This window comes from Sparus aurata, chromosome 21 (genome assembly GCF_900880675.1).
Source record: "Sparus aurata chromosome 21, fSpaAur1.1, whole genome shotgun sequence".
In the NCBI taxonomy this organism is placed as follows: domain Eukaryota; kingdom Metazoa; phylum Chordata; class Actinopteri; order Spariformes; family Sparidae; genus Sparus; species Sparus aurata.
In genome coordinates, this window is record NC_044207.1 from 34,514,326 (window position 1) to 34,525,374 (window position 11,049).

Below are 11,049 nucleotides of genomic sequence, written 5' to 3' on the forward strand. Positions count from 1 at the left end.
TACTACCCACTCTGTACATGTGCAGCAAAGAGACTGTGAGGCTAAAAACAGTCCTGTGTCCTGTGTTACCCTAACCACTACCAACCACAACAACAACTATTATTATCATTTTTATTATTATTATTATTATCATTATCATAATTATTATTAAAACCCACTCCGTACATGTACAGCAGAGAGACTGTGGGGCTAAAACAGACCTGTGTTATCCCCACCACCACCAACCACAACAACAACTATTATTATCATTGTTATTATTATTATTACTATTATTATTATTATTACTACCCACTCTGTACATGTGCAGCAAAGAGACTGTGAGGCTAAAAACAGTCCTGTGTCCTGTGTTACCCTAACCACTACCAACCACAACAACAACTATTATTATCATTTTATTATTATTATTATTATCATTATCATAATTATTATTAAAACCCACTCCGTACATGTACAGCAGAGAGAGTGTGGGGCTAACTCATCAGGATGTTTACAAGTTAGACACAGTGAGTCATCATTATCAGTATTCTGTATTCATCGTTATCACTATTATAATGACTATTTTATGTATTCATCCCATAGCACTTATGTATTAATTTGTTAGGAAAATCATGAAGGTTGTCTGATCAGATTAAGTTTTATAAAAGTTAAAAAAGGACCCATAGTTCCATTTGGAAGTGTGGATTATACATTTCAAGATGCTGTAAGAGTGTCATTTTTAAATGTTTAAAAAACAATGAATAAACACGACATCAGTGGAGCTGAGGTGGAGCAGGTGAACAGCTACAGGTTCCTTGGAATAACCATCACACATCAGCACCATGGAGCCAGCTTCATCATCAGCACATAAGAATACACTTTTTTGTTGTTGTTTGTGTGAAAAGGACTCAAACTCAGTTGTCTTTCTACAACCCTTGTGTTGTAAAAGATAAATAAATCAACCTATATAAATAAATCTCTCCTTTCCAATCCACCATCCAACCCGCCAACCTCACTCTGTGAGGTACAGGAAGTCCCACAAGACCTTACCCCGACAGTTTGAAAACTAATTAAAAATTAAATTTCGAGGAGACAGGTCTGCAGAAACCAATTAGTGCCTCTGTGCTCGAATTCTACCCATCCCCAAGTTTCTTATGTGTCATCAGTGAATTTATCTTCATATGCTTAAACTCACTGAACCTGGAATATGTAATATTCATCTCGAATGAAGTAAAAGTCGCCTCCTGGTCCCTTACCTCTCCAGTCAACACTGTGTTGTGGAGCATTTTACCATACACATGTTTACTGATCAAATTACCATAAACTAGTCAACACAAACTGAACTTTATGACCCCTGAGAGTCAACGACCAGATGTTCCTACAGGAAAAGTCATTTTTCTTTAATTTTCTATTAAATTGTAAAATGCTCTTCAAACATGCAGGATCCTTTACTACTGATTATTTTTCATAATCTGAGAACGGCAAACACCTTGAGCAGGGAACATGGACCACTTTGACCACTTTGACCACTTTGCCTCAAAAAATGACAGTAAATCAGGTGTTTGATTTCGGCCTGAGAGTCACCATTAAATATCAGATTTCGCCCTCTAATGAAAAGAAGTTTGGGCACAATTATAATCCAACCGTTCTTTTTAAGGTAGCACACTGCCAAAACACACTATAATAACACATATCTTTACACAACAACATAATTTAAATGTCCCATAAAGTAGAAAACAAGATTCAATGTCCTTTTAAATATATATACTGTGAAAGAATAACATTTTTCATTCCACAGTGAAATGCAGCCTGTGTTCAGAAACTTTTCTCTTGAACAAGCCGTCAGGACTTCCGTAACGTTGTGATGTCACAACTGTACAGTCTGTGCCCTTAGCCACGCCCCCATCATAGCAAAAACACGGTGATACAGAAACATGGTGGGTGGGGCCTGCTCAGACCTGTGAGAGCTGACCAACCAGAGCAGACAGAGGTTTCTGGGCCACACAGCCTTTTCTTTCAGGCAGAATAGCACTGGTTTAGATTAATCAGATCACAGATTAAGTGCTGCACGTGCATCTTCTCGTCTCTATGACAACAATATCTTGACAACCACCGCTGTATGATCGGCCCCGCCCCCTTTGACAAAGATTATCACCTCAGCCAGGAAAAGAAAAACAGTGACATCACCAGCCTTGTTGGGATCAACTGATAATTGATTGGTGCTCAGAAATCAGGAGCTAAATCAGAGCAGAGGGTGAATGGAGGTGCTGCAGCGACAGCATGAGAAACATTATGTGTTGTTTTTTTTATTAATATGTCCACATTTCTAGTAGTTACCAAACATTAAAGCATGAACCTGACATTGATCATCAAACAGGACCTTTAATAAACAGTTGGAAGTGTTATATTATTAATGATTACCAGCGTTAGAACTCAAATTAAAACTATAACAGCACGTCCTGTCCTGTTGTTTTTGCTGCCAGCCGCTCTGACGCGGGTTACAATCCAGCCTACAGGCTGAAGGGAGGTTTTCAGTTTTGGCTCCAGTCCCGCTCACCAACATGTGGGAATGTTCATTGCATCAGGAAAAAGGAATCTGAAATGATGTTACGCTCCCTGTAGGGAAGCACTTGCTCAGATTGAGATTCAGAGTCTCCTGGAAAACAGAAATGTTGGAAGGCCGTGAATGTTTATCATCAGCCAGACGTGTGTTGGAGAAGGAGAACGGGGACAAACTGTTCTGGGAACAGACCGTCAGTGTTTGTTTTACATCCAGCTTGGACGACTGGCCGGGTGGAGTTCAACAGCAGCGTGACACGGTGTGAATCTGAAAATAATAAGTTAATATCACGGCAGTACAAGAGGAAGTGCTGGATTTAAAACATTTGCTCAATGTCCTGTTTTGTAAAGCTTCATACACAACGTATTCATCTGACAGCTGATTGTTACTGCAGCAACATTTTACATAACAAACACATGAGGAGTGTAAACACATTGTTGATTAATCCACTGGTTCCCAGCTGTTTATCTGGTGACTATCAGTTTAATTGAATAATTGTTTGAAGCTCAAAAAAGATAAAATTGAGCAACACTTCACACAAAGCAAAGATGAGAGAGAAGTCCAGATTGATGCAGCAGAACTTTTTCCAGATCTTCTAACCTGCCGCATGAATCAGTTTACGACCTCTTGGATTTATCCTGCGACCCTTTGGAGGGTCCCGACCCCGTGACTGGAAACCACCACACTTTACGACTTAACTGTGAAAGTGTAAAGTGGTTAAAATCAGCCCCAGCTTGAGCATCAATATCAACTCTGTAATAATGTTTACGGAGGCCAATTTCTCAGAATACGAGTACTTTTCCTTTTGATTCTTCAAGTTAATTTAGCAGATTATATATATTTTCTTTTGCTTAGGTAAGATTTTTTAATGCAATGAAGCTTATAATGGAGTATTTTAACATGAACATATTTCTACTTTCACTTTAGTGAAGGTTCTTAACACTTTTTTAAATGTACACTTACTGTTTTTACATGTTGAAAAGTCTGGCATTGGTTTTGGTGTTGCACTGAAGTGAAGTCTGATTTTTAGGTACTTTATATGAGTTTTCTATCACATTATTCTCCCACTTCACTCCATTGTGGTGACAAATATTTTACTCTAATACAAGTAAATGTTCAATTTAAATACAGTTACCAGGCAAATTACTGTTCATGCTGCATCAGAGCCAAAGTAAATTAAATCAATTATCATCAATCACTGAAAAATGCCGATTCTGATCTGACAACTGAAACTTTTATGCACCTTTAATATTAATGTACATTTATTGCAAGAAAAATTACTTTTGATACACAATCAATATCAGTAAATCAGATCGTTAAACAACACTGAATAAAAGTGAAATAATACAAGTTTGTCCTTTTGACTCTTGGTGTTTTAGTTTCTGCTGTCAAGGCTGGAAAAACCATCAGTAACATGTTCTTTAATGGTAACCTATTGAGTTTTCACCACCTGTGGTGCTATGAAGCAACGTTTAATGAGCAGGTGTTCTCGTTAAAGGTAAAACTGAGTCAACAAGACATGAAGAAGAAAACTGCTGGCAGTAAGAATTAGTAAACAATTCAAAACTTTGAAAAGAAAATCTGCTTTGCAAATATTTCGTGAAATGCAACCAACACGTCTGTTTTACCTGGTCAGATGTCAAGATCGATGATTATGTGTTTTAGTTCAGGTAACTCACTGATAACATAACAAAGTGATGTGGCAGAACTTAACTAAGTCTCTGAGTACTGAGTAGTTTTTGTGCCTGAACCTCACTAAAGCGTGACCATTTCACAGCGTTACAACAGTCCAAATAATATCTGAAGTGTTGGTCAGCAAGCTTTGATTTGAAATATCTGAGTATGTTTATAATTACGTAACTAACGGAGTCTGAGTCCTGGATGTCTGAAGACACTGTGTGATGGATGTGTACCTTTATTGTTTATATTGCTTTACATTTTTTATTGTTTTTATTTATTTTATTTCTTGTTTCCTATGTTTTATGTTTCATGTTCTATTTCTTTTCATGTACAGCTTAAAGCGCTTTATAAATAAAGTTGAGTTGAGTTGAGTTGAGTTAAGGTCGAGCTGCTTTATCATGTTAACTACAAACACAACATCTAGTTTAAAACCTTTATTGTTTCAGTTTAAATTACATCCACATTAGTTTGTTTTTAATAACCAGCTCATACAAAAACACTTTGCACAGAGTGGGAGACATGAGGGGTCGTTAGAGGCCCCACAGCTCATTATTACCCACTGAAAAGGTTTTTCTGGCCCTGACTTATTAAATATAAGTATAAGTGATATTATAAACCGCATTACAGTTTCATTTGACTTTCAAATTCTTTGTGTAAACACACCTGCATCATCCTGCAACTCTGAGCTTTTAAAACCAGAGTTTCTCTTTTCTTTGACAGACACATACAGACACAGAGATCCTGGTGATCACAGCTTCTAATAGAAACACTGTCAAACTGAATGAAGACTCTGGATGTCCACTGTCACTGCAGGAAGTCCCACAGAGACGGGGAGGCGAGAGCGGTCACAGCACCCTCTGGTGGTTCAGGATCGACCTCACCACAGAGACCGAGACAGTGAAACACTCTGCAGTGTGAGCTGAACTCAAGCTGCCTGAATCAATTGATGTTAATCACATCCTAAACCTCCACGCTGATGCTGAAGTACAGAAAAAAAACACTTTTTTGCTGTTTACTTTTAAGCATTTTTTGCCTTCAATATTTTCACATTTCATCTCTTCCACTCTGGACTTCCTGCAGGGGTCAACAAAGGTGTGATCCCACACTGGCTTCCCACTCTGACACCCTGATAATAGAGAGTGTGTACGTCTCATTCATCTGAAATGTGCATTTGATGCTTTCACGTCTCGTCACATACAACACTGTCAATGTTTCGCTGCAGACAGTCGAGCTACAGATAAAAAAACCAACAAATTTGCCCAAAACTAGCACTTTGTCCGAGATGTTGCTGTTGGGAAGATATTAAAGATGCTAACAAAGCAATGTAGTGTTTACAATAAGCAGCAGAACCATCAGAAGGGTGAGACCAACTTGTTTTAGTTTATATCTTTAAACGTTACAGCTGCGGCAGAAAACAACAACAGAAATGAACGATACAATCAACTTCCAGATATCTACCTGGAAGTAATACCAGGAATCTGGTCTGTGGTGTCTGGCTGCCAGGTGTTGAACGAAGGTGCATGTATTTCTCCTTTTCCTGGGATCACCATGGCAGCACCTGGTATGTTTGCTGAGAACAAGTAGACCTCGCTTCGAAAGAATAATGAAAATAGCATTTTTTAGATATCTCCTGCAAATGTTGTTCTATTCTGACCCTCTACCACTCAGCACACCCAGAAGCAAAAAGCTGCAGCTTGAACAAGAATCACGTTTTACTGGCAACCATTTTATTTCAGGAGCAAACTATTATACTTTGCTATTATATATTGCATTATATATTATACTATACTATACTTATACTTTATACCTGTGACTCCTTCATACGATACCTTCATGGTGAGAAAACTCACTAATCTTCTTTTTTGGTGCACAGAAAGTGTTTTTCACACTTGAAAACGACCGGCTGTTTGTGCTGATTTCAAGAATGAGGCTCCATTCACTTGTATTAATCATGTTTTTAATTGGCCGCGGGGAAAATGACACCTTCTTGGTCACTCTCAGTTGTCTGTTCAAGTGTGTGGACCAGTTTGTGACGGACTCGGGCCAGTTTTTCCACAACATACCAAAGGATGTGACTTCATGCATGTTCGGTGCCTCTCTCTGCTTGGCAAGCAGAGAGAACTGAATATTTCTTTTGGATGCAACTTAACATTTGTCTAGGTTGAATTTTCTATTTCTCTCTTGTCACAACGCAGTGCTGATACTCTGTTCAGGTTTAGGCACTCAAATCAGTTTGTTAAGTTTAGGAAAACATCATGGTTTGGCTTAAAATTCCTGACTTGGTCGCCACAATCACAGATGGAGATTAGCTGACTTTCCATGAAAAATAACACAAGTTTTGTTTGCCACAAAAACGTCTGCAGGACTTCTTTTAAAAAAACTGGTTTTCATGCAGCGAAAACGGCTCGAAATATTGGCAGGTGTCCTTAAATATACCCCGCTGACTTGAACTGCTGTCATCCTTTGGAAGCTTTGTTGGCTGTAATAACTCCACCACCTTCTCCTCCTCCTGATGTGAAAGTCAGATAATTAACATATAATGTGAACGTGATGTGCCAGGTTTGGTAAACATGACAAGCTTGGATGAATCTTGAATTCTGTGGTTTGCAGAAACTTTAACTGTGAAGCTGATCACCTGGAGACTGAGCTGTTTAGAAATGGAGACCGCTAACAGATATGAGTGACCAGCTTCCAGCACAACACAGAAGCTCCACAGCTCCTTCAAGGTTCACATTTGCTGATTTTCTGGCTGTGACACAAAAACTTTTAACTTGTTATTGCTGAGTGCTGAGGGTGAAGTGAGGAGTCTGACAGCCTGAGGAAAGAAGCTCTGCAGTCTGGTTGCACGGTTACACCCCGCCTTTCCGAAACCCTGCTGTTCCGAACATAGACTTCAATTCATCGTAATGGCGGGGTTTCCCTTTTTTTCAAAGACCCCGCTATTCCGAAAAAGCTACTGGGGAAACCCCTCCATTCCGAAACCCCCCCACTCCGAACTAACCCTAACCTTAACCCACTTCAGAATTGTGCGAGTGCGGCTGGAAGTGGAGATTTCAGCACCACGGATAGCGGTGTTTAATTTCGGAACAGCGGTGTTTCGGAGTGGGGGTGTTTCGGAATGGAGGGGTGTTTCGGAATGGAAGGCCGTCCCCTGGTTGCACGCCACTAAAACAAACTAAATCTACTTTGTTTCACCATCGTCATCTTTTATCCAGAGGGACCACCAGAATCAACAAAGATGAAGGTCCTTAAAGTATCCTTTAATACCATCAGGTTCTCACTGCAACAGTAGGCATCATTCATTATATTCATTCAAGAACTGGCAGTAAAGTTTTAGCTAAATCTGAAAGTTACAGCTCTAACAGGTCGTTAGTCGGCTACCAAGCTAAAACAAAGCACAAATTAACATGTATAATAATGGAAACTGTGGGCTCCATTTGTAATGTACACAATGTTCTTGCTCTCTTCTTCCATACAGAAAAGGAACATTTTTTCTCCTATTGAAGAAGTGTTTACATGGTCAGTTACACAGTAACATCCCCATTAGTGAATTCTAGAGATCCATTGTCAAGCATATTCAAAGCAAACCGTTGCCCATTCATCTGGTCCCATTACGGCGGCATGCAGTCCCACAACTCATGGCAGATACACTGGCAGAACCCGTAGACCATGATCATGATGAGGCTGGCGGGAACCAGGCTCACCAGCAGCACACCAAGCGTTGTCCTCTGCATGATGAGCAGGTAGACCCCCATGGGCAGCGAGCTGAAGTACAGCAGCCCCAGCACCCACACCAGCGCCCGGGCCGAGGTCTGGCACAGGAGGGCCGCGCAGTTCCACACCGTCCACCTCTGCGTGATGGACGCCATGGAGTCTAGACTGGATGAGCGGTAGCCCTGGCTCGATGTGTGAGATCCACGTGGCTGGCGGTGCAGATCATGGGAGGATGTCGGCACCGGCGGAGGCTCCATGATGGTAATGACCACAAAGTTAGGGGAGCTCCGGATGGAGGAGTATGTGGTGGAGGAAGAAGCGGAGGAGGAGGAGGAGGAAGGGGATGTCACAGGCAGGCTGCTACTCATCAGGGAGCTCAGGCGGCCGGGGCTGAGGAGCAGCTCTGTGGTCGCCTCCTGGTGGAAGTGGAGGTTCCTCTGATTCCTGCTTTGGAGGGCGAGCGCCGCCACCAGGTTGCAGTCATCCGGCAGGCTGCTCACGGCCTCCCCGGGCAGTCTGGTGACATAGCGGCAGAACGGGCACACCACAGCGTTTGGAGGCGACTCACCCAGGTCCAGGATCTTAGCGAGGCACTTGGCGCAAAGACGATGGCAGCACTCGAGCACCTTCGGCCGGCGACTCCCCAGGTTGTAGGCACAGTAGCAGATCTTACACTCCAGCTCCTCTGTGCTCAGTATGTCCAAATGGCCACAACCACCTCCACCATCGTCCGTGCTCTGCAGATCAATCATCATCCTTACCCCGAGCTCTATCCTGAGTCAAGATCAACACAGAAAACCAACCGACAGCTCAGGTCCAGGCTCAGCACCGAGGGACACGGCAAGTTTCCCATAGATGGAGACGGTGACAATGGTCCACTCCACTGAAGGTCTGGGGTTCATTGTGGCTGTCCAACTGGCTCCTGCAGCGTGTGTGTGTGTGTTTGTGTGTGTGTGTGTGTGTGTGTGTGTGTGTGTGTGTGTGTGTGAGAAAGAGAGAGAGAGAGAGAGAGAGATGTGGGAAGTCCCTCACGAGTTCTGGCCTCCGGGGCGAGCCTGCCTCTGAGCCGTTGGGGTAACGGTGCTTCGTTTGGGGCAAAAAAGCCTTTCATGGGTGCTCACGAAAAAAGAGAGACAAAGTGAGAGAGACTGAAAGAAAGGCAGAGAGACAGAGAGAGAGGGAGAGGGGGTGAGAGAGGGAGAGAGATAACTGTTAACACAGCATTAGAAGAGAACAAACAGAGGCGAAGGGACAACAAAGCAAAGCCTGTACAAACCAGAGCTGGAATTTTCGAGCCTGATCTTTTGTTGCTCAGTGAATTTCAGTCCAATTAGTGGCTCACACACACACACGCACACACACACGCATACACACACGCACGCACGCACGCAAACACACACACACACACACACACACACACACACACCTACAGTTCTCTGCAAACTTAAGTAAACTGTGTGTACAAGTGCTGGCAATAATTAAGTGTGTGTGTGTGTGTGTGTGTGTGTGTGTGTGCACGCGCGTGCGTGTCTGTGTGTGTGTGTGTTGTTCATAAAACAATTATATCTGCAGCTCTTTGATCCCTGTACTCTTGTACATTTATGTTTTTAAATTTTAGATTGTCATCAAAAGATTTTGATCACCAGCATCGCAACCAATCACAGAATAATAATTTAATCTTCTCAGTTATGCCTGTTAATAAAGATATGCATTAAAACATAAAAAAGCAACTCCATCTTTATCATATATTTTATTGAGTTGTGAACATTTGTATCCCAGTTGGTTTCATTGTGTTCAAAATCAGAGAAATCCTGATTTCACTCAAAGTAACGGGGCGTTATATTTGGTTGCGTGTCGCCTTGACATCCAGGACTGAGTGAGACAGTGAGGCAGGTCGCAGGTGTCTGCAGGGATTGTGATTGGTTCTCTGAGAGGCCTCGCATTTTCCAGCTTCTCCTCTGGTGCTTAGTGGTGGTGCGACAGGGATTGTGGCCTATAGTTTCCCCAGTAAACACACTGCACTCTTTGGTTGTTACCGTCTCTCCGGACTGACCGGCTGCTGCTCCTCTTGGATTATAATCCTCCTCTGGAACTGTTCTTCGCTGCCCGAGTGTCTCGGGACGAGAGGGGCTGGATAGATGTCTGAACGTAGGATGCCTCTCAAAGAGAAACCAAGTCATTCAAGCTCAGTATTTAAGGGGAAGCAGCCCTCCCTGAGCTGAAGGAGTCAGTGTGTTTAAAGGGGAAAGTACAGCTGGCAATCTGCTCACTGACACCAGCAACGCAGACATGCAACCATAAAAAACAACCAACCTTACCAGCCAATCCTGGGAAACCCCCGTCTTTCATTGCCCTCCCCCAGTTTCCTCACAGACTGATTCTGCCTTGTCCTCAGCAGTGAGTTAAAAGACGGACAAAGAAGAGGAAGATCCCCAAGACTTCTGCTTCGGTTTCAATATCTTCGCTATTTTTGAGGTTCTAATTTTGGAACTAAACTGTGACTCTAATATGAATTTGTAGACCTCTATTGGCAGGAATGATCTAGTCGGGTTGCAGAGGTAGGAGAAGTCTCACTGACTCGATAAAAACCTGAAATAAATACACACTTTTGATAACATTAATATCTTTTGGGAAGATGTTATTTATGAGAAATGTGATCATCTCTCTACGTTACAGTGTCTTCGACTTTTCAAGCTTGACTGTAGCTTCACAAGAAATCCTCACAAATTAACTTGCTAACAAATAGTTTTGCTTTTTTAAATGCATTTATTCATACAGTTGTTTCAGTGTTTTCTGAAGCTTGTTACCATAAAGTTGGCTGTGAGAGACCCAAAATCATTCTCTTGTTATCATGATAAAAAGTGCTTTGTGCTGTGTTTTGACCTGCTTTGTGTAATTATTGAAGTCCTGTATTATGTTTCATATTGGTCATTTAATTCACTTTGCTGTACAAAAGCCCGCCAGTGGTCTTATAATGAATGCAAACAGAGCTGTTACAAACTTGGGGGTCGTTGCACAACACTTTGAAATGATGAATGCAGCCTGTGTGTGACGGACAGCCGGCCGGGACATGACAGAGCCAGAATGAACCCATCTTTGGGAGTGACGGGGAAACTAAG

The 11,049-nt window shown here is 42.1% G+C and overlaps 1 protein-coding gene across 1 annotated transcript; it reads right to left on the reverse strand.

Moving 5' to 3' along the window:
- Positions 1 to 7,457: 7,457 nt before the first annotated feature.
- rnf182 (ring finger protein 182) lies at positions 7,458 to 9,441 on the reverse strand. Its single transcript, XM_030403897.1, has one exon. The coding sequence runs from the start codon at positions 8,683 to 8,685 to the stop codon at positions 7,828 to 7,830; it is 858 nt and encodes a 285-aa protein (XP_030259757.1). The 5' UTR covers positions 8,686 to 9,441; the 3' UTR covers positions 7,458 to 7,827.
- Between the last annotated feature and the right edge of the window lie 1,608 nt (positions 9,442 to 11,049).

Excerpts from the sequence above, each read along its gene's own strand:
- rnf182 (XM_030403897.1), bottom strand. The coding sequence starts at position 8,685 with ATGATGATTGATCTGCAGAGCACGGACGATGGTGGAGGTGGTTGTGGC.